We start from the raw sequence: 24923 nt of genomic DNA on the forward strand, positions 1-24923 counted from the left end.
GTAATTGACGCATGCAAAGACGATCTCGGTCATGTCGGCGATGAGTTGACCCATTATCCACGTCTTCGAATTTATCATGTTAATTGGGGCAATATTTTCCTGAAGGTCAGTCAATATTATAAAAGCAAAGCAAAGTATCCACTTTTTTCAAAGGCTGCACACAAAAATTCACCCCATAGAAATAAACAATTTTGTACACAGGTATGGTGCAATATCCATTAGTAATCACATACCCAACAGGAAGTGATTATCTTTATTACAAAGAAATAAAATGACATGTACAGCATCTTGGTCACTGAATCAAAAGTCACAAAATGTAACAGAATGAGCTGTCCAGGTTTTACACAAAAGTCAATGTCAAAGGATGAAATAAACCAGACACAAACAACAATGTTCAATAATGTGTATGTCCTCCTCGCATGTCCTCTCTGACGCATGCTTTGGACAAGTTGTCTGGCGTAGTCCTGGGGAAGTTCTGTCCATTCCTCCTGCAGAGCTTGGATCAATGTTTGCCGATTAGAAGGAGGCTGTTCCCTTGATCTCATCCGTCTGCCAAGTTCATCCCACAGATGCTCAATGGGATTGAGGTCAGGAGAGCATGCACACCATGGGATGACGTCAATGTCCTGCTCCTGAAGGAAGTTGGTGGTGAACCATGCTGTATGGGGTCTTGCATTGTCCTGTTGAAACAATGTGATGCTAGGATGTGCCTGCAGGAAAGGGAGCAGATGGGGTCTCAATACTTCATCAACATAGCGCTGAGCTGTCAGATTACCTGCCAGGATAACCAGATGATTCATATGGTTGGCTGATATGCCTGCCCACACCATCACAGAAGGTCCACCCCACCGATCAACTTCACGAATGCAACATTCTGCATATCCAGCGGCTATGCTCTCTGCACCACCTCAGTCTATTCCTTCTATGGATAGCGGTCAACTCCTGACCTCTGCAAGGCCGTCTTGATACCAGGTCCTGCTCCCTCAAGCGACGTCTCACAGTGTCAGCACTGATAGGGTTATCATTTTGGCCCACTGTTTCTGCACTGTTTGGGTAGCTGGACGAAAACGATCTCGAAGATGTCGAAGGAGAATCCACCTGTCCTGATTAGGGGTTGTGACCCGAGGCCTTCCCCTTCTTTGTCTGTCACTTACAGTTCCAGTTTCCTGATACCGCGTGGCCAGTTGAGAAATTGCTCTGTGCGAACAACCGACTTTCACCTGCCTCAAACATCCCAATGGCCCTTAATCGTTGTTCATGTGTCAGACGTGGCATGATTTTCCTGATGGAAGCTTGCTTAGACCAGAGTAAAGTACTGTCAAGTCTAAAAGAGCTAACTGATTTCATTCTGAGAATTTGCATAATCAGGAAGGAGAGCATCCCTACATGCAGAGCACACTCATGAACGTCATTTTTTACCAAACAGCTGTTCACTTTGACATATTGGTTGTTAAAAAATGTTGTCCATTCAGTGGCCATTTTTGCTTGGTGGAAAGTGCTTTTGTGTGGGACTTTTGATTCAGAGACAAATATGCTATGCATGTCAAGTTCTTCTTTGTTATGAAAATATTCAATTCACTTTGACATATTGGTTGTTAAAAAATGTTGTCCATTCAGTGGCCATTTTTGCTTGGTGGAAAGTGCTTTTGTGTGGGACTTTTGATTCAGAGACAAAGATGCTATGCATGTCAAGTTCTTCTTTGTTATGAAGATATTCAATTTCTTATGTGCATGTGATTAGTAAGGGGTATTGTAGCACACCTGTGTACAAAAATTGTTTATATTTATGTCGTGAATTTTTGTGTGCGGCCTTTGACAGGGGTGGGTACTTTCTTTTGCTGTCCAGTTTATAATTAAGGAGATGTAGAAGCCGTAGGACATGTGTTTTCTTCTTTATATTTGTCGAATTCCTCCGTCCAACTTGGCATGTCAGTATTTTTCCATAGTTCGTAGTGCTTCATCCAATCTTCGTATATGTCTTCGATTGGAGCTGCAAAAAGAAATAAAAATAATTTTGAATCACTTGAAAGAAGGAAACCATGCAATAACGAGATTCTAAATACACGGTATAAAGTAACAATATTGGGGGAAAAACGTAAAGACGTCAGTGGATGCTATACAGACAGTGATATAAGGTCACTAATCACTTCGCAGACGGTTTCTTTTGTCAAAACTAAAAGCTCATCATTAACAAAGCAGTCTTTGTCGAAAATAGGTGAGTCAAAACAGCAGTGTCGTCCTGGACTCTGGGCAAACGACATAAATTTGCAATTATTCGTCCGGTCCGAATCTTAAGACGATGTGCTCTCCCGGTCCACCAACTTTCGACAATGACCTCTAACATGTCCATTGTGATTTGAATTGCATTTTCAAAGGAATTGCTGCGTTGTAGATAGCGTCTGCAAAGTGGATGCTGAAATACACTACTTTTATCAATAACAGGCCTGCTGCGATACGAATCTTCTCCGAGAGTAGAACATGACCTCTGTTCTTATTTTTCTTTATACACAATCACTGTTATTTTTTTAAGCACTTTAACGCATCGAATGTAAGATGCTGATGATAATAATAATGTTTAATTTATCGAGGGTGGCCTCTGCCTGTGACCCCTGCATATCATACCCTTCTCCTTTCTCAAGGCATGAGCACCTCGCAAGTCGCAAGAAGACAGGTGGTCCCATATTTTGTTAGTCTTTTATAGGTATATAATTGTCGGGGATCAATCCCACGGTCTCCTGTTCATGAAGCCGATGTTATTCCAATAAGCTACAATCAGCGTTCTAATAAACAAAAACTGTATAGGCCAACTGAATTCGACATTTTTATTGAGCCATAACGAGGGGGGGGGGGGGACTTCCAAAGAAGATCAAAGACACATTCAATGGATTATGTTATAATGTCAGTGCATTATCTTTTGTTAGGCATGGGACAACTTTTATAAAGTCTCATTTGAAGCTCTTTACTAATTAAAAATATCATTCGAACCGAATTAGTTCGGAATATTGTCAGGATATGGTAAAGGTCGTTTAATGATACAGTCACATTAACGAAACCAAACTCCAGACCGATGAATGCTACGTGGTTTTGAATGACATATCGGACGATTAGGAGTCGGGTTTGTTGGTGTGATTGTATAGTATGTCCCACGACTGCCAGTTACCAGTACCTGTTTGAAGATGCAAACCCGGCATGTAGTTGAGCCAGAAAGAACAAGATGCTGCCCTCATCGCCCTACCATTTGTCATGTTAAGAGAGAGCTTTTTGTATTCTTGCCTGGGCATGGTATACCTTGGCCACTCTGGGTACTTGCTGCTCGAGATAGGTTCGTTTGGATTTCTAAGATCGAATGTATTCAAGAATTAATGAACAATGGGTTACATTTTACAGATACTCGTAAGAGACTTCCAGTATTTATACATCTTCAATCTTCCGAATACAATAAGTACAAGCTACCCTACTCAATATCATGTTGAAAACTGATAACGAATAAAATGTGAAAGGCAATTGCAACGATTTATTTAATGGGAATATTATTTCCAATGGAAGTACATTGGTGACTTGTGAGGTTACTGAAAATTAACCTCATCCCCCTGAAACCAAGTTACTCCCTGCTAAAAGTCTGAAACACAAGGCGATTTCGTTATTAACACTGGAAGAAACTTTAATTCACAATTTAAAAAAAAATCATTTTAAGCTGGAAAAGCTATATTACCTGGGTTTCTTCTGAAGAAGTAAAACGGTTCATAACAGATTCGCTGTTTTACTCGTTTCATATCTTACCCTGATTTCACAAAGTTGGTCCAGTACCGTATGAACTCAATCGACATGAACTTCTCCGCATCAGTCTGTCCAACAACTCCATTCAACGGAGGATTTAATCCCCATGCAAAAACATACTGTAGATCCTCAGCGTGGGAAGCTCCTGTCCACTTTGGGACTCCCGCGTAAACCGACCATGAAGGGTCATGGGTCATCTCGTACCGGTACACTACCGCTCCCGCTGCCTCCAGTGCGCGTGCGTAGTATTCTGTAGGGCAAGCGAAAGTCTGATCTGTAGAAAGTCGTATCAACCCATCTAACTGACTCGCCGAGGCGTCGTCTGCAATTTTCCAATTGACATAGTGCTGTTCAACTGCAGATATTTCTAAGTCTGATTTGGCATTGTTAGTGAGTCTTGGAAGAAGTGACGTGAAGAGAGAGAGATTGACGATGGGAGGTTCGAATAAGGAATCAGGAAGATCAAAAAATGCGAAATTAATGGCCGACTCGTCCTCGTTGCTTCCGAGTAAGCTTGGTAAAACTTTGAATTGTCGTCGTTTGACCATTTCAACGGGATCTTCGGGGAAGAAGTGTCCGTCTACGACTGGAGACGAGATGGCTCCATTACCTTCCTAATGATGAAAATATATGAGGCATGAGATGGCATGTGTCATAGTCTATTCTGTTGGAATTATAAAGTTTTACTAGTCAGATTTCTACATCTAAGTTTACCGGATCCTTTTTTCCCATTACATTTTTTGAGAATATTTGAAAAGAAATGTAGGTTACACGTCAGTGAAGGGTGGGGGTATGGAACATGGGACAAGACTATAAAGGCATGCATGAGACTACCCTGCAATATTTCAGCAATATTTATATTTATCTTACATGACTATACCTATTCAATATTATACAAAAACAATTTAGTAATGTGAATGTAAATCTATTGTATGATTGAAAATACTACCTTTATGATGGTAAAATCCTTAGACAGGTGTTTTTTAATGTATACTAACCATGATGGCAAGCCTGGTGAGGTCGTTTTCATCAACATCACGCATACAGGATACCATGAGTTTAGTATCATCGATAGGACACCCAGCTGCTTCTGCAAGCTGACGATGTCCCTCTGTGGCACGCTTCATGGTCGCCCACGCCCAGGGACACACGGCATTACCACTCTGTACGCAATTGGAATAGAAAATACTCAAGGCTTAACACCTGTCTAATAGGGAGTTTTCGTCCCAAGACGCACGTCGGACTCAAGAACATAGAAAATGTATTGCCCTTCATGACAAAGAACAACCAATAAAGCCTTTGTCGAAAATTGGTGAATCAATATAGCGGTTCACTTTTAGGGTCCGAATACATAACAAGTGGAGCGCCTCAGGCAGTCTTGCCTGCATTGCGCGATTCAATATACCGCAGCAGTGCTGATTTTAAAAACTGCTATGAGATAATTATTCACAAAACACATCATTCATAATCATAATGATTATGATACTACGTTCATTGACAATAAATGATATTTGACCTTGATCATGTGACCTAAGACTTGTCAGTGATATTTGATGACCCTTATGTCCTTATTTCATAAACTATATCCATAAACTTACAAAGTTATGATGGCGATTCAACAATTACCCCTAACGTGGCTAAAGTTCATTGACCTGAAATGACCTCTGACTTTGGTCATGTGACCTGAAACTTGCACAGGATGTTCAATGACACTTGATTACTCTTATGTCCAAGTTTTATCCATAAAATTTCAAACTTATGATGGTAAATCCACAAATACCCCCAACTTGGCCAAAGTTCATTCACCGTAAATGACCTTTGACCTTGGTCATGTGACCTGGCACTCGGGCAGAATGTTTAGTAATACTTGATTAACCGTATGGCTTGGTTTCATGAACTAGGTTCATTTACTTTCTAAGTTCTGATGTCATTAAAAAAACTTAACCTTCGGTTAAGACTTGATGTTGACGCCGCCGTCGCCGTCTGAAAAGCGGCGCCTCTCGCTCTGCTATGCAGAAGAGACAAAAAGAACTTGCTCTCGCATTTATGATTTAAGCGGCTGATCGTGTAAACTGTGGATGACATTTTGTTCTGGACTTCCCTATTGGCGAAAACCGGATCCGTCCTTGGGAGTAACCGAACTGATCATGAACTAGTGAGGTTCACTCTTTATATAATTCGGAACCCCCTCATAGAAAATTCTGGATACGGACTTGTGATTAGCTTTTCAATTTGCTATTATGAGCGCTTTTCCAGTATTGTCTTTCTTGTTGCTGAGATATGAAATAAAAAAAGAGGTAGAGGAAGGCTGTCAATGTGTGAGACTGTACATCCAGAGTCATCTGATAATCTGCACTGCAAAAACTGCGGTGTTAATTTAACACCAGTCCGGAAGGACCACATCAGAGAAGTGTCGAAACAACACCGGTTTGAAATTAAATCGATGCTGTTTTAACACTGATTGGTGTTGTATAAACTCTGGAGTGAGTTCAAAACCAAACCGGTGTTGTTTTAATACTTCTCTGGTGTGGTCATATATAGATTCCAGACTGGTTTTAAATTAACACAGCAGTTTTTGCAGTGTGGTAGAATTTGGTTTGCAGCAGAGCTCGTTGCTTAGAGCCACCGAAAATGCGAACTCCATCCAAACTTTAACCATGGTTGGAATTCTTGGTTTAATTGCGGAGAGCTAAATGTGAGACAAACCTTTAACACTTATTCAAAAATAACATGAACTTGTGCTCCAAGAATTGAGAATTGTCTTATGTAGATATCTACCAACATTTTTGTTCACCATTGAAGCATATAAAATGAATTATGAAAGTCATCACAAATTTAACAAAATGTTGACATGCTTTATTTCCTACATAGTAACCACTATTTTGAATAGATTTAGGCCATGGGTTTGGGTTTTGAATTCACACATCTTTATTTGGGACATCTGGGATCTTTGAGTGAATAAAGAATTGGTTTATATTAAAAAAATAATAGAACAATCATCAGCTCACAGGCTGAGAAGGTTTCAATTTACAAACATGAATTCGTATATAAAAACGATTAAAATCAAACTCCCCAAAATGATAACGAAAATACCAGCTTACATGCTAAAAATATTCAATTTACAAACAAAAATCCGTATACAAAAATGATTATAATCATACAAACGTGCAGGGACCAGGGAACGATTTTTTCAGTGGGGGTGCTGAAATTTCTCCTCAAAGGTGGGGGGGGGGGGCACAATTGAGTTTTCCATAATTACACACACACACACATCTAAGGGCACCACATACACACACACCCACACACCCTCACACACACCCACATATATAAATATATATAAATTTATATATATACATATAATTATATGACAGTCACTTCTTAGCTTTCTTCTCATAAAAGAACATAGATATATAATTAGATAACTCGAGCGCGAAGCGCGAGTTATTATTTTTTTTGGGGGGGGGGTGGGGAATTGCATGTATTTTGTCCTGAAAATTGAACATTTTGAGCAATGTTTGTGGTCCTGAACAAGATGCGTATATAACAAATAATAATTGCGAACGTGGTCAGCGCGAGCAGATATTTTTATGTACGCTCTGGCCTGATCGAAAGGGACGTGTTATAAGGACTGTTTGCAGTTACCCATTAAGACGATACATATATCAACAATCAAATAATTCGAGCGCCAAGCGCGAGCTGAAAAATTTGACATTCCGACCTAAATACTGGACATTCTAAGCACTTTTTGTAATTATGAACAGGATAGGTATATAAATATACAATTGATGCGAGCGCGAAGCGCGAGCGGAAACAAAATTGAGATTTCAGACAAAAAAACGAGACATTCTAAGCACTTTTCTAATCATGAACAGGATAGGTATATAACTATACAATCGATGCGAGCGCGAAGCGCGAGCGGAAATAAAAATGAGATTTCAGACCTAAAACGGGACATCTTAAGCACTTTTCTAATCATGAACAGGATAGGTATATAACTATACAATTGATGCGAGCGCGAGCGGAAATAAAAATGAGATTTAGACCAAAAAACGAGACATTCTATTCATGTTTTGTAAAACAAGAAAATGATGGGTAATTGGATATATTCTGACATTAATAATGTGAGCGCGAAGCGCGAGCAGAAATTTTTTGATATTCTGATCTGAAACTCCGCACTGAATGTAATATGGTTTGAACAGATAAAGAAGAATAAGAATAAAGATTTGATCAAAATCCGACAATGAATATCAAATTAATTGCATTTTAAAGATTAGCATTGTTCATGTGAAACAGTTTTAAGCATGTCTTCATTAATATTCAATGAGCAAACTGATGATGTCATATCCCCTCTTGTTCTTTGTATTTTATTATATAGAATTAGGTTTATTCAATATTTTCCCTTCAAGAACCAAAAAAAGTTTGGCCATTAATTTCTCCCAACTCCCAATTTTACACAATGCATATTTGACATCATTTAAAAGATCATTTAATTTTCTTTGAAATGATACCATGATTGTTATGATCATGTCATCACGAAAAGAGCAGGATTCAAAAGTGTTGGATGATGTCTGAATTGAAAAGCTGCAAACGAGCAAAAAAAGTTGGGAAATCTGAGTTTGGCCATTAATTTCTCCCAACTCCAAATTTTACAGATTGCATATTCGATATCATTTTAAAGATCATTTAATTCTCTTTAAAATGATACCATGCTTGTTATAATCATACCATCACGAAAAGAAAAGGATTCAAAAGTGATGGATGAGGTCTGAATTGAAAAGCTGCAAAACGAGCAGAAATAGTCATGGAGGGTCAATACAGAACATGATTCTTTTGTCTGTGTCAATAGAGATGAAAATCCATTCAAATCAAGCCCCTGCTTCTTCATTTTGTATGTTTTGCTGTGGTTTATGTAGTGATGGTTTGTTTGTTTGTTATGTGTTTGCTTGTGCAGAGGTGTGTTTGATTCCGTGTTAATGTTGATGTTAAGGTGCATGAAAACAATTAAAAGAAACCGCGGAGAAACTCACTCATCACCACGGAAAAAAGAACAGTGACTTTCAATATTGTGTCATTTTGCAACTTTTGAATTTCGACCTTGCCCCACATTTCAAGGCACTGCACCTCCACGTGAACCATAATCATATCATATAGGTATCATTTTAAAGAGAATTAAATGATCTATTCATTGATATTAATAGCACATCGATATTTACTAAAACCGAGGAGGGATTATCGATCAAAGTCAAAAGAAACCGCTGAGAAACTCACCCATCACCACGGAGAAAAGAACAGTGACTCTTAATATTGTGTCATTTTGCAACCTTTGAATTTTGACCTTGCCCTACATTTCAAGGCACTGCACCTCCATGTGAACCATAATCATATCATGTAGGGTATCATTTTAAAGAGAATTAAATGATTTATTCATTGAAATTAATATCACATTGATATTTACTAAAACTGAGGAGGAATTATCGATCAAAGTCAGATTTCCAAACTTTTTTTGAGGAGTTTATATTCTTTGCTACATCTTATTTCGTTATGAGGGAGACATATCATTCACACTGGTATGAAAAAATGAAACAATTTTGATTCCCTGTAATAACACAAGAAACAGGATAGTGGGTTGGACATCTTCAACCCACATGGGTGGAATTCCAAGAGGGGACAGGGCGACGTGTTCCCCTACCACAAATAGTAGGGGGACACAGTATCAAATGTCCCCCCTACTATTTTTGGTCTTTCATGATGGAGAAAAATACATCACTTCACAATCGAAATAATACATGTATTTTGGACTAAATGACCTTACATTTTGGGTGAAAAGCTTCTTTTTTTTTTTTGGAGGGGGGGGGGCTTGTCAATTTTTTTAGGGTTAAAATTTTACAGGCCCTGGTCTCCCTACCGTTGGGGACAGATTTCCGCCCATGTCAACCCACCTATTAAATATTCATGACGACATCATCATTTTCATAAAATATTGCTAAACTGTAGAATCAAATAATTTAACTATTTGTTATCAGATTTTCATAAAATTTATTTATTTTGATAAAATGTATTTGATATAAATATTTCAGCCCGGAGTACCCCCTAAACAAGAAGGGGGGGGGCAGACTGCCCCCCCCTGACGAGTCACAACACATGCAAGGGAAGTATCTCTGCCCCCCCCCCTGACGAGTCAAAACTGATCTCTGACGAGCTAAGTGGGCCCCTCCTATGAACTTGAAGACCTTTTTTTTTTTTTTTTGCTTGTCAATTTTATTCTGGTGCAAAATGTCCTTTATTTGTGGTTGAAGACCTTTTTTTTTTTGCGGACGAATTTGCCCCCCCCTTTGGAAAATCCTAGGTACGCCACTGAAGCTGCGTATCTGAATAAACATGCATGCGCGTGTTTAGAGTTAGACCTAGTATCTGGGCATTTTAAATACATTTTTTTTATTATAAAAATTAATAATGCAAGCGCGAAGCGCGAGCAAAAAATATTTGATATTCCAGTCTGAAAAAGGGTGAATTTAAACACTATTTTAAGTACAGTGTCGGAAAATTCTGAAGGGGGGTTCTACAAAACGTTTATTTTGATTACATTTCTGTCATTTATCATACCTACCACTAGCTTTCCAGGAGGTGCTGCTTATGGAAAATAACACATGCAGCACCCCCCAATTGGGGGGGGGGGGTGCTTCACCCCCAGCACCCCTGCTTCCCAGGGCCATGGGGCAGGGCGAAAAAGACTGTGAAATTTGATTTCTATTGTCTGACCTGTAATTGTTTATACAAAACACGGGCGGTCGGGCGCGCGCACACTTGATTCGACGTAAAACCTGGAAGTTTCAAGTCCAACCACACCCACATCCCATATGTCCCTCCGTGCTATCGAGTAGTGTGGTGTAAACTGTGGTTATCACGTATCGCGCACCCCCGCCTCCCAGGTCCATGCAAACGTGGTAGTGGGAATAATATTGTGACATTGGCAAAAATAGCAAGCTACTGGAAAACAACTTATGCAAGGGATTCAATGACCTTCCATGGTTTTCACAAAACAAAATCGATTACAGAAATAAATACGGAAGTACATATAATGCAGTTCATTTATACTCTTATAGTTGGGCAAAAAATGCCCAACTTTTAACCAACCCTGGTCAACTTACTGTCCACAAAACTATTGGTTAAAATCTGCCCAAATTTGGTAATAAAAACTAATAATTGGGTAATAGATTTGCTAGATTGGATAATAATCACCGAGGAAAAAATATTTTTTTTTACAAAAAAACGTTACAACACAGTGGACAGTATGTTGCCCAACATTTTAAGTGTGTGGCAAACAGTTCACAACGATTACGGCCGTTCTCACGAACGTGCCTTTGAGCTCAATTCTGGCTTTGTTGCACTTTTTGGGGGTGTTTTCTGTGTGATGATACGATCACACCAAAGAAACGGACTCCAAACCGACACAGTAAAAAAAAATAGCACGTTGTTTAAGCCTGTCACTCTAACAACGGGTTGTTCAAACTTTTTTGTAATTGTTTAAACTTTTTAAACAACTTGTTTAAAAAGTTTAAACAGCTGTTTAAAAAGTTTGAACAGTAGTTGTTAGAGTGACAGGCTTAAACAACGTGCTTAAAATTTTAAACAGCGTTTTTACAGTGGACGGATGGTTAAACTGTGATCGGCCTGGGGTCGGTAACATGGGAGTGATAGTGACATTACCTGCATAATGGTTTGATGAAAGAGACCCTCCGTAAGTGGAGATAACATATGTAGGCTTACACTCCCTCCACCAGCACTCTCCCCTGCGATCGTGACTTGGTTCGGGTCACCTCCAAAAACTTAAGAAGAAAAAAAATGAATCCAAAATAACAACTAGAGCAGCAAGGTGTTTTAGAGGATGTGGAGTGGGCCTGTAATACTCGTATATATAGTGACATGATGAATTTACAAATGATTTTTAGATCCGTGACGGTGGCGTCGGTCCCGGACAGTGCTTAGCGCTCGTGTTAATCATGAATAATTATAAGGATCTATTTCATGTCTACACAAGCTGCTCAGAATGTTCAATTTTTAGGTCTAAATAAACAAAATGTCTAGAGATTTAAGCTCGCGCTTCGCGCTTGCAATATTTTTTTTTTTAGCAAAATCTCTCAGGGCGACAGTCCAGGCCTGTACCTATGTGACTTTTAGCAAAAGCTTGATCATGTTGATTTACCCCTGCATAGTTTATGTTTTCTTAAAATGATGCAAAATTATCGACGGTCACTTTCTATTCAACAAACGAAATAATTGCAAGAGGAAGAAAGCCCTTTTAACAGTAATTAGCGCCAGACTTGACCACAAAGCGAGTGCTATGACTTTAAATTTCAAAATATTATTCTCATAACTGTTCGCACAATACTCTTAATTATCATGAAACACAAAGCTATTTAAGGCAGAGACGTGATCTGATGATGTAGATATCTATTTGCACCCAAAATGTCCACTTTCACATGCATGGTATTAGTGCCTTTTTGGCTTTGCCCCCAAACAAACATACGTTCCGCCGCCCCTGTTATCATCATCATAATCATGACTATTTTGAACAAATGCCTTGATACACTGCATTACATCGTATCGGAGAGGCATATAATAATGATCAACCTACGAAAATTTTGCCTTATTCTTCAAAGGAAAAGTTTCCAAGCGTCTGGGGGAGTGCACTCCTGATTCAACAACATGGATAACACGAATATAAAAAAAAAACATTTCGCGTACCTTCGTAGTTCAATAAATCCAAGATGTCATATGCCATGAATACAGTATGCAAAAGGACGAATTTCTTGACGTATTTACAAACCTTGTATGTTATCATGAACCCATTGAAGAGCGAGTACCTGGTCCATCATACCATAATTGCCCGTTGCTTCATCGTCACCTATCACGAAAAAAAAATTATCATAAAAGAGTTGTTATTCGATAGCATTACATTTTGACATTTCTTAAAAGCTGCACAAAAGATTATGAAGATTGATCGGTGAAACAGAATTTAGTATAAAGCCTATGCCATACCATGCTGATCTTCATACATTTTAGACGATATTTGAACCAACAGCTCCTAGCTGTAACATGGTAGGGTGATTGAAGTCACATGATCATACATGAGTCAGAATTTTGTACTTGAAGTGGATAATACTCGTACAAGCCACCTTCACAACTTCCTGGCTTTCACCAGCAGTGGCGCAATGAGCCCAACATTTTTGAGGGGGCCAGATATGGCGTATCGGGTAAAATTAATAAAAAGTTGCCTGCAGTGAGCGAGCAAAGAGCAAAATTTTTGACATTTCTTATTACAAACACCAAATTTTGTTATTGATTTTGGCATAATTTATTCAGAAAATGGCATCATATTTCAGCTTCTCTCTTTCATCTACTCATTTTTTTTCCGGGGGGGGGGGCAAGTGCCCTAAGCCCCCCCCCCCCTCTGAACGACAGTGTTAACCAATGAAAAACAATACGAAATTCATATGGAAGGTTAAACTCGTATTTTGGGGAGAACATTTCGTCAACATTTGTCGTTCGACAAGTCAAAATTTCTTGGTATTCATTGCGGCGCTGAGGTGCCTGATTGTTACATGGAAACTGCTGGATAAAATATCCGACAAGTCCTTTCATAAGACGCTCCCCAGTGATACGAGGCTAGAAGATAAGATTCAGTTGATCATTAAATCAACTTGGACAGGATAATTTAACTTATGCACTTCTCATTAACGCACCGATACTATATGATCCGTTTTTTTAAACTGATTTGGGACATATTTATAAGCATATGATATAAGCACTTTAAAGGAGAATGAAACTCTTGGAGCAAGTTAGCTTTTGTGAAAGCAGAAAAATCAAAGAATAAGATCAACAAAAGTTTGAGTAAAATAGGACTAGCAATAGAAGAGTTATGAGCATTTGAATGTCGAGATCACTAATGCTATGGAGATTCTCCCATTGGCAATGCGACCAAGATCTATGATGTCACAGATGAACAACTCTCCCCTTTTGGACACTGAAAATATACCCCAAACATCTCTTTTTGCTCATTCTAATCATATGACAAACGATTCATCAATGATATAATGTTGTGAAACCTCTGCACTTGTCCTCTCATATAAAGAGAACACCTCACCTTGTGATAGACTCTATAAAAGTGAGAATATAAGTGAAATAAGTACTAAAGTAATGAGGGAGTTGTACGTGTGTGACATCACAGATCTTGGTCGCATTGCCAATAGGAAGATCTACATGGCATTAGTGATCTCAATATTCAAATGCTCATAACTTTCTTATTATTCATTCAATCTTCCTCAAACTTTCAACAATATGTTTCTTAGATTTTCTCTTTGATATGGATTCAGCTGGTTTCAAGGGTTTCATTCTCCTTTAACAGGTAAAATCTTAACGATTGGAGTTTCGAATGAACGTCTAAATATTAACATATAATTTCTAGGCTATGTTTAAGCATCTTTGTAGTATTAAAAGTGAATTCAATTCTAGATTATAATGACGTCATAGCAATCCTGCCATCGGCTGCGATTTTGAGATGATTTCGGACTTCACTCTGACCAAAAATAATTGCAGATATTCATAAGTTTGATCCAAACATTTCTGTCATCATTGCGAACCTCAATGTACTTTTTTATCTTTCATATTTAATGCAAAATGTGATTAAACAAAAACTCCTGCAATATGTGGCTCGTTTTAGGTTGAAATTAAGAAATTCAGGATTTATCTTCCATTTCATTTTTTTATTCTAATTTCATTTTGACGAGATTACAAATATTTTCCCTTGTCTTCTGTAGCACTTTCAAGCTTCCATGCTATAAATCTTTTACAGAATATATAATGATTTTGCTCATATAAACTGTTTTGACCATGAGATGTATGCTATAGAGATTGATGAAATTATAGAACCTGTTTTAGCTAATCTGTTTTTCTTTTATAGCTTCTGCATATTGACCTTTTATCATGTTTATAAGATACGGTCCTACATCGAAGTCTGTCCAATTACTGATATGTACTGAAAGAGAATGGCAATTACTCTGATATAATGATAACTTGTGATATGAAGACCAATTAAGTTCATCAAAATATTAGTATAAATGATTAAATAGTCTACTGATATCTTCCACGATGTTTATTTTACGTTAACGATGATTGCACTTTGTATCTTTTCAAGTGTCAAAACCGTCCTTCACAAAAGAAAATGCAAAATTGATTTGGTTTAATCATTTGAGTCTACCCTTTTTAGTTGTTGCTAATCTTCACCTACGTACTTTATATTGCACTGTAAAAAGGTAGAAAAGAAGAGTAAGCTGGGCATGGTAGTGCCCCCTTAGTATTTTTAGATAGGTATGTTGCCTAAGGGATAGGGTCGCCCCGCCAATTGAGAAAGGGTCTAATCACCGTCCATGTATCTAGGAGCCTGTCAGCAGAGTTATTTTGTTCTAACAATATTATTTGGTAAGATTTCATTCAAGGAAGTAGAGAATCGAATTCTCAATATCATACATGTCTCACTTAGTATTCATTAGTCAACGAAATAACAACGGATTTCATTGACCCGTGTCGAAAACGTCAACCCCCTCCTAAAACAAACTTACACACAGATACGCACCCCCACTCCTCCAAGGGGGATCACAACCTTGATGAGGTCTTGGCGCTTGTGTGTCTCAGTGACCCCAAGAGCTATGCTGGCTGGAGCTTCGGCTCCTGTGAGGGTCACCCAAGCCAGACAGGTCAAAGGGTAGAGTACAGACTAAGAGTGATCCCTGGCCCTCCAGGTTGGGGGTTGGGCACAGGGCTAACAACCCTATCCCATAAAAAACAGTGTGTTACGGAAACAGCAACGAATATAACCAACACTTCTTGGCGTGATGGGCTTCCAAAGTCATCAACAGATGCATCTATGATTGGCAATGGTGAAAGCCGGAAGGAAGCCATTGACAGGAAACCGGAAGTCCTAAATGCCAAACATAGAACTAAGATTTTGGAATGTAAGGACAATTTTTGAAACAGGGAAGCTTGCACAGGTTACTTCAGAAATGAGAAACTATCAGATTGATCTTCTTGGAATAAGCGAAAGAAGGTGGACAGGATCTGGAAAGAATATCACTAACACCGGAGAGACTGTCTTGTTCTATGGGAGAGATGACAACCAGCATCATAAAGGAGTTGCAATCATATTGAGGAAAGGATCGAGTAGAAAAAAGCTTGATGGAATGGGAACCTATCAACAGTAGGCTGATCAAAGTCAGGTTGAAGGGAAAGCATGTAAATACCACAATTCTACAATGTTATGCTCCAACAAATTAAAGTGACGATGTTAATAAAGATAATTTTTATGAGCAAGTACAAGCTGAACTAAGTAAAATCCCAGAACATGACATGAAAATTATAATGGGAGACTTGAGTGCAAAAGTCGGGAATGATAACACAAGCCATGAAAGAGTAATGGGAAAACATGGCTGCGGAAGTATGAATGACAACGGTGAAAGGCTGATCGACCTTTGTGCGGCCAATGACTTGGTCATAGGAGGAACAATTTTCCCACATAAAGACATTCACAAACTTACTTGGACTTCGCCTAACAACAGAGATAAAAACCAGATTGACCATATCATGATAAATGACACGTGGAGACGTTTACTCCTTGATGTAAAGGTGATGAGAGGGGCTGATGTCAGCAGTGACCACTATCTGGTTATAGCATCGTTTAAAGTGAAACTAAGAAAATCAGGAAACAAAAAGTCAGGAAGGAGACAGTTTGATGTTGAAAAACTGAAAGACCCCAATGTCAGAAGCTCCTTTATACTCCAACTACAGAACAGGTTCCAGACCAGTGGCGTACCTAGGATTTTCCACAGGGGGGGCCAATTCGTCCGCCAAAAAATTTGACAAGCAAAAAAAAAAAGGTCTTCAACCAAAAATAAAGGATTTCATACCAGAAAAAAAATTGACAAGGGAAAAAAAAAAAAAAAAAAAAGGTCTTCAACCACAAACAAAGGATTTCGTACCAGAAAAAAAATTGACAAGCAAAAAAAAAAAAAAAAAAGACTCAAGACTCGTCAGAGTTGTGACTCGTCAGGGGGGGGGCAGTCTGTCCCCTCTGCCCCCTCTGCCCCCCCCCGTAGGTACGCTAGTGTTCCAGACCCTTGCTGATCTTGATGACACTATGCAAGAAGTAAACGATATATGGGATAGAATCGAGACAAGCACTACCGTACCTACGGGGGGGGGGGCAAAGGGGGCAGTCTGCCCCCCCCCCTGACGAGCCACAACCCATGCAAAACACGTATCCCTGCCCCCCCTGACGAGCTTGAAGACCTTTATTGCCCCCCCCCCCCCCCTGACGAGCTTGAAGACCTTTTTTTTTTTTTTTGTCAAATTTTTTGGCGGACGGTTTTGCCCCCCCCCCCTGTGAAAAATCCCAGGTACGCCACTGGAGACAAGTAAAACATGTCTGGGGTACATAGTGAAGGAGAAGAAGGATTGGATATCGGCTGACACATGGGAAACAATAAAGAAACGAAAATAAATAAAGAAACTTGTCATAAACTCAAAGTCTGAAAGGCTAAAACAGAGATACAGCCGACAGTATCAGGAAGCTAACAAGCAAGTAAAGAAAAAAGCAAGAACTGACAAAAGGAAGTACTTGGATAGTCTCGCAGATGAAGCAGAAGCTGAAGCAATGAAAGGAGAACAAGGAAAAGTGTATAAACTTACCAAGATAATCAGCGGAAGGAACAAAGGAGCAACAGATGCACCAATTCTTAGTAAACAAGGAATTATTCTTACAACAGAAGCAGAAAGAGATGCTAGATGGGCAGAGCATTTCAGTGAAGTGCAGCTGAATAGGCAACCACCATTAACCGATGCAGACATCCAAGAGGCAGAAGAGGAACTAAACATAAACATTGACCCTCCATCTTAATGGGAAATAGTATCTGCCATTAAATCTTTGCGAAATGGTAAATCTCCTGGACATGACAACTTAAACGCAGAATTATTCAAAGCACACCCAGAGGCTACCGCAGAATTTTTCGAACCACTGTTTAAAGCAGTGTGGAGTAAAAAACAAATTCCAGATGACTGGTCACAAGGTATTATTGTCAAAATTCCAAACAAAGGGAACTTGAGAAACTGCAATAACTGGCGTGGAATCACCCTCTTATCGATTCCTAGTAAGATTTTTTCGAAGATAATTGTGACCCGTATAACAAGTGCAGTAGACCAGCATCTCAGAGAAGAGCAAGCAGGGTTCCGCAGAGGAAGAGGATGCATAGACTTAATATTTGCACTGCGTAACATCATAGAACAGTGTACAGAATGGCAGAGACAAATGTATATCAACTTTGTCGATTTTGAGAAAGTATTCGACAGCATCCATAGAGAGAGCTTGTGGCGAATACTTCGTTCATACGGGATACCAAAGGACATTGTCCAAGTTATTAAGAGATTTTACTCTAACTTTACATGCAACGTTGGAAATAGTGACATAAACTTTGAAGTAAAATCAGGAGTTAGACAGGAATGTGTCATGTCTGCAATCCTCTTCATAATCACCATTGACTGGGTAATGAGAAGAACTGCCGAAGATCACCAGAGAGGTATCAGATGGTCCATATTTTTCACCCTGGAAGACCTCGACTATGCCGATGATCTTGCCTTATTTTCACATACACACCAGCATATGCGAACAAAGACGACACGGCTGAGTGAATATGCCCAACAAGTTGGCCTTAAAATTAACGAAAACAAAACAGAGATAATGACATTGAATAACACAAATCCGTTACCAATACAAGTGAATGGGGAAGATGTTTCTACAGCAGAGGAGTTCAAGTACCTTGGTAGCGTTGACACAAGTGATGGTGGGGCAGAAAATGACATCAGAAACCGTCTGAATAAAACATATATATCATTTAGAATGTTGAACAAAATTTGGAGATCACAGCAGTATAGCACAAGAACAAAGCTGAGACTGTATCAAAGTTTTGGTTTTTTATTTACCAATATAAAAACAATACATATAAAATCACAACATAATATAATACATGATAAAATAACATTGGATGGATCGCCCTACTCAGCTGAGCCATTACAGCACAACTGTTCTGCCGAGGGGTCCAGCTATATTAAATAAACAACATGAAATTCATAATACAAAAATAAATTCATTAACAAATTTGTGTAACATAAAGGCAATATCAGCTAAAGAGAGACAGAACAGCAATCCCACCCCAACCTACTGTAAAAACCGAGTACCAAACCCCTCCCACCACCCACCCAAAAGTGCCCCAAGTTATATGTTTGAACTTTGGTTTAAAGGGAAATAGTTTTCAGGATTTGGTCATTAAGTGTCCTAATAAATGTATTATAATTGGGAGATAATTTTATAGAAGGAGATAAAGAATTAAATAGCGAGACCCCACGGTATGAAAACATTCGACGACACGATTCAGTACGTGGCTTAGGTAAAGATAAGTTTCCAATTGAGCGTAAGGAATAGTTGTAATAAATAGTATGAAAATAATCTTTTAAGTAAGGGGCACTGAGATCATGAATGATTTTTAAAAAAAAAATAAAAAAAAGTTGTGTCCTCTCCACCCTACTACATGGATCTGAGTGCTGGAGAATGACGGAGAAAGACCTCCATAAACTGTCAGTCTTTCATACAAAAAGCCTCAGAAAGATCCTTCAAATTTTCTGGTCAAATAAAATCACAAACGAAGAACTACTTACGCGATGTAAACAAGAGAACATGGGAACCATAATCCTCAGAAGACGATTGAAATGGATTGGACATATTCTTAGAATGGATGCCCAGAACATCACCCGTGTAGCTCTCCACTGGACCCCTGAAGGGAGAAGAAAGAGGGGGCGGCCCAAGATCACATGGCGTAGAACAGTAGAGGGAGAACTGAAACACTTAAGGCACACATGGAGAACTATACAGAACTTGGCCCAGGACCGACAGAAGTGGAGGACATTCGTTGCTGCCAATGGAGGCATAGCAGGCAGTAAGTCAGGTCACACCACTCTCGCAGCCCGAGCTCTTCATCCGGAGACGAAAGTGGAGCGGAACAAAAGGCATCCTCGCCTGCGAAGGCCAGCAAAAAAAAAAAAAAAAAGGGATAGGGTCGCCCCGCCAATTGAGAGAGGGTCTAATCGCCGTCCATGTAACTAGGAGTCTGTCAGTAGAGTTATTTTGTTCTAACAATATTATTTGGTAAGATTTCATTCAAGGAAGTAGAGAATCGAATTCTCAATATCATACATGTCTCACTTAGTATTCATTAGTCAACGAAATAACAACGGATTTCATTGACCCGTGTCGAAAACGTCAACCCCCCTCCTAAAACAAACTTACACACAGATACGCACCCCCCACACACACCATCACAGCCTCCCTCACACACACACATACACAACTGTTACATCATGAAGTGGGAGTTAGAGTCACATCAATAAGAATATGTTACTGCATTTCTCATTGCTTTATCAATACTACAGGATGAAAAATAAAAGTTACAAAATGAATAATCTCAAAGACGGGTCATGCGAAATCACAAGGACATATCAGGTAACAGATTTCGTACATCAGTTTTTTATTTTGACGATTCTATGACTTTTGTTGATTATTAACGAGCTAATTAAATAAGATTTCATTATCATCCTTACCAGTGGTAAAGAAACCAAACACACCCAATCGATAGTTTACGTTGACGACGATGATGTCGGCATAGGCCACGATAGGTATGGGATCGTAGATGATCTCGGAGCCACCTCCGACCGCATATCCTCCACCGTGAATCCATACCAGGACAGGCACCAGGCTGGATGGCTATAATAAGATAGAGGAGAGAGGGTGCGGGCATGATATGTGAGAAATTATGTAGAACAGCTTTGGCGACTCATTTTTTTACTATTAACAATTTCTCACATAATTATGATTGCGAGTCGTGTGTGTGGTTAGAGCATTGGACTCATAAGTGAGTTCGATTCCCCACTCTGTCATTCTTTCCACTTTGATAAAAAGGCCCGATAGTAGTATCTGTCGTCTATAAGGTCAGTCATTATAAGTGATTAACCTAGACTTAAAATGTTTTTTGGTTATATACCAGCTTGGCGTTTACCAGCAAAATGCTGTGCTGCCGAGTTCCTACGGGAGTTACCATAAACAGAAACAGATTATATATAGTGTGAACGTGTTGTGACAATTGTTTTTTAACGCTATTACAATCTTCTATTTTAATTACAGCGCTACTCAAAAAGACTGCCCCGATGTCCAGAACCCCAGCTAATCACCTCACTAGACTCCCTTTCTCTAATTTAAGTTACCAAATCGTTTCCCATTATACACAATAATTAATGTCGTTCTGTCCACGACCCCTTCTTTTGTTAATTTTTTTTACCCTTCTGTTCAATACTTTTTTTTGTTTCCTTTATATTAATTTTTTTACCATGAGCTTATTTGCATATGTTTTGTTATGTTTGCTCCCATGAATATAGACCTGATGAAGGCCCGATGAACGGCCGAAAGCTCGTCGAATAAAATCCGATCTGAAATCTTAGTCTCGCATCAATCTCATTATTTTACGTATAGACCCCATGAACATGATCAACCCTAATTTTTTATTGCGCAATTAGAATGGCATTAAGCATCTGAGAGAAGAAAAAATTCAAGTATGGAAGTAAGTGCTACTGAGACAGATAGCACAACTCCTCTTCTATATAGTCACGTCCTAGAATTCATGTTTTTGGAATGAAATAATCACCCTTAAAATAATCCTTTGATTAAAAACAGGGTAATAGGTGATACGATTAAACTGCATGAATCAACGTCATTGTGTGTGTTGTTCGATCTGTTTTCCTATACCTTGGGTGAGGGTGTGTAGATACTGAGATACAAACAATCTTCGCTAATGGTTCGAGTCGGGATCGGCCCAGGTAATGTTGGGATAAGGTGAGGCAATGATGGTGGTGTCCAGTCATCCAGAGGACTCATCTGCGGACACTCTGCCTTGTCTTCTGTCGCGTTGTACTCCCCTTGAAGAACTAACGGTTCAGGGTCGGTAAATCTACGCTCTCCTACCGGAGGCTCTGCGAACGGTACCCCAAGGTACGCATCTATGGATTTGTTAACCTCCATGAACAAGGGATTATCAAAACGAACTGTTATACCGGTAAGAGTGGCATCTCCGAGCTCTATAGCTGGGTTGCCAATCACCTCCACAGCTAAGGCACAGGAGCCCCACAAACACAGAGCAGCAATACATAGGTCTACGTGAAACGAATTCATGGCTAACACTATGAAATTCAATCGTCCACAGAAGAGATATTGCTGATATTTTTAACCTCGAGGAGATATTAGTTCTCTTTATCATTGTTAAGTCAATAGCGATGCATCATTTTCGGTTTCCGCCCTAGTTCTGAAATGATAAGTTAAGAAGTTTATCACTATATTCAATTCGAAAGCTTGTAAGTTTGTATTTGTTTCTACGATATTTCAATGTCAGTGAGCTAATGACAAGATTCAACCATGTCAGCACTGATATCAAGACCAGGGTCCCTTAACACAAAGGTTAGCGATTAATCATACGCTTAATTTTCACGATTGATTGTGTACATTGTAGTGAATACAATAAATCGTAAAAAAGAGATAATGTTCTACGGTGATTGCTAAGCTTTGTGTTACGGGCCCCATCAGGGGGCCGTTGCAGAAAGAATTGTGATTAACGCAACTAACGAAATCGAACGCAACTTATTTACAACCAAGAAATGAATTGCGCGTATTAGGAAGTTGCGATTGATGTTTTGAGTTGTGATTGAACGTAACCATTAACTTGCAACGGGTCCGTTATACGGGTCAAGCATTTCAAAGTCTCATCTTGGAGCCTGCTGATAACAAAACGCAGTTCGTAATGCATAAATTGACTCGAAATTGCCTTTAAATAGAACGGTTTAAAAATCATATGTTATAGTTCACATAATGTATAAAAATTCTATGTTCATGGTAAAAATTTATAACATGTATAATCTATGTGAGATATGGCATTCTACATTTCACACAGTTTATCTTTGATTACCCAAAAGTTTAGAGAGCATTGATTCGAAAAAAGGAACAATTTTTGTCAAAGTGAAGATTCATTCTCTCTAAAAGACCGCGCTCCAACATTTGACCTATTACCATGTTTCAACTTCGAGGGATGGTAGCAAGGGGGGGGGGACCTACAGGGGCCGCGGAACGGTTTTCAAATTGGGGGGCTGAGCCAAAAGTGGGGGGGCTGACCATGCTAAAAATCACAATCATATGGTCATTTTTACGTTTTTGTACACGGTTTTGGAAAAAAGTGGGGGGGGGGGCCCCCCCGGTTCCGCGGTCCCTGACCTAGATGGAACAGTGCTCATCGCATTGTCCAAGTTGTTCCTCTGAATTGTCTGATGGCTTGTGAGAATAGTGTAGTCTGCAGGCACAGACCCTTGGTTGTCGCATAGAGCAAAATGCAGAGTCTGAAGTATTGAGACTAGTTTCACTATGTACTGTGGCTGGCTGACCCAGACAGAGAGTTTGGCGTCTAGTCTTCACTCTAGACACGGTATAACTGGTTAAAGTGTCAAATATGAGTCTGTGCTTGCAGACTACGGATAGTCCGCGTTCGCAGGGCGTTGGAGTGGCCCCATCCTTTCGTGACAAGGGGGGGGGTGCTTTCTCGAAAGGGTGGTTTTAGGGAGGAGAGTCGAATTAATGCACCCTTTCATCCTGTCTTTATTTTTTTAAGTGCCAAATCAGAGATCCATGATTTCCTTTCATTTCATTTTAGTGATTTCTGCAACCGTTCACATGAACAAATTAACAAAGAAAAAAAAGAGTATGAAGGAAAATATATCAAAGAGATTTGAAAAGCGTCTTTGATTACAAGAAAAACAATGAAGAGAGTCGTATTTTCTATGACATATCGATTAAAAAGTTGACAGGGGTTTCCACTAGAAGGCAGCCCTAATCGTGTATTCGTTTTTAAAACATTATATACATAATCTTCTTTACTCCTAGAACACACCTGATTTAATCCTATTTTTGACATTTATTTATTTTTAACCATAATCGACGCAGAAATGTTTCTTTTCATGTAATTTTACCGTATACTTTACCAATTCATTGATATCTATATACACACACACACCTACACCAACACACACACAGAAATTTGTGCATCTAATAAAACTAAGATATGTTGGAACAAAGTATGAACATGTCATTCTTGTTCATATATATATATATATATATTTATATATCAGAAACAAGAATGACATGTTCATGCTTTGTTCCAACATATTTTAGTTTTATTAGATGCACAAATTTGCGATGATATCCACATCGTCTTTCTCAAGTGAATTACATAAGTGATATCAATCTTACATTTTGAGATCACTTATGTAATTCACTTGAGAAAGACGATGTGGATATCTTCGAAAATTTATGCATCTATAAAACTAGGATATGTTGGAATAAAGCATGAACGTGTCATTCTTGGTTTTTTTTTATATTATATTATAATAAATACTTCATCCAATGTAAATAGTGAACATAATCATAATTTTAATGCATATATTGAACACTGAAATTCTGGTTTTATATTGAAAATAACTGGAATTTATTGGAGGTTTTTACGGTAAACACCATGTATGTAGTCCTGAAAAGGACTGCTTGTTATTCTTTCTTGATTGTATGTTCGCTCTGAAAAGAACTGTTTACGACGTTTCGCCATTGAAAGGAGGTAGACTCAAGACATGTAAGCAGTAGATCGTGGATTTGGTGGGGCGACATGGAGGTACGGTCTGCTAGGGAGGAGTCCTCTTGGAGTTTCTTCTTTATGAGGTCACATGCTTCTCGGACTGGGACGCTGGTGAACAGTGACTCTACATCAAAGCTGACAAGAATGTCTTCAGGAGTGATGGAGACCTCTTTGAGCTTGTTGATAAAGTGGGAGGAGTTCATGACATGATGCATTGTTTTCCCCAGTGCACCAGTGGTTGTAGGATGGTTGCAAGGTGACGAGCTACGTTGTAGGTTGGTGACCCCCTGGTAGAAACGATTGGTCGAAGTGGATTCCCTTCCTTATGGATTT

The 24923-nt window shown here is 39.1% G+C and overlaps 1 protein-coding gene across 1 annotated transcript; it reads right to left on the bottom strand.

Moving 5' to 3' along the window:
• Window positions 1–668: 668 nt before the first annotated feature.
• Window positions 669–22320, bottom strand: LOC129277483 (cholinesterase 1-like). The gene is made up of 8 exons (XM_054913653.2): window positions 21674–22320; window positions 20476–20638; window positions 12605–12682; window positions 11485–11603; window positions 4776–4940; window positions 3781–4391; window positions 3167–3336; window positions 669–1990 (listed from the first exon to the last, which is right to left on the bottom strand). The coding sequence occupies exons 1-8, from the start codon at window positions 22094–22096 to the stop codon at window positions 1854–1856; spliced, it is 1866 nt and encodes a 621-aa protein (XP_054769628.2). The 5' UTR covers window positions 22097–22320; the 3' UTR covers window positions 669–1853.
• Between the last annotated feature and the right edge of the window lie 2603 nt (window positions 22321–24923).

This window comes from Lytechinus pictus, chromosome 15, assembly GCF_037042905.1.
Source record: "Lytechinus pictus isolate F3 Inbred chromosome 15, Lp3.0, whole genome shotgun sequence".
NCBI lineage: Eukaryota > Metazoa > Echinodermata > Echinoidea > Temnopleuroida > Toxopneustidae > Lytechinus > Lytechinus pictus.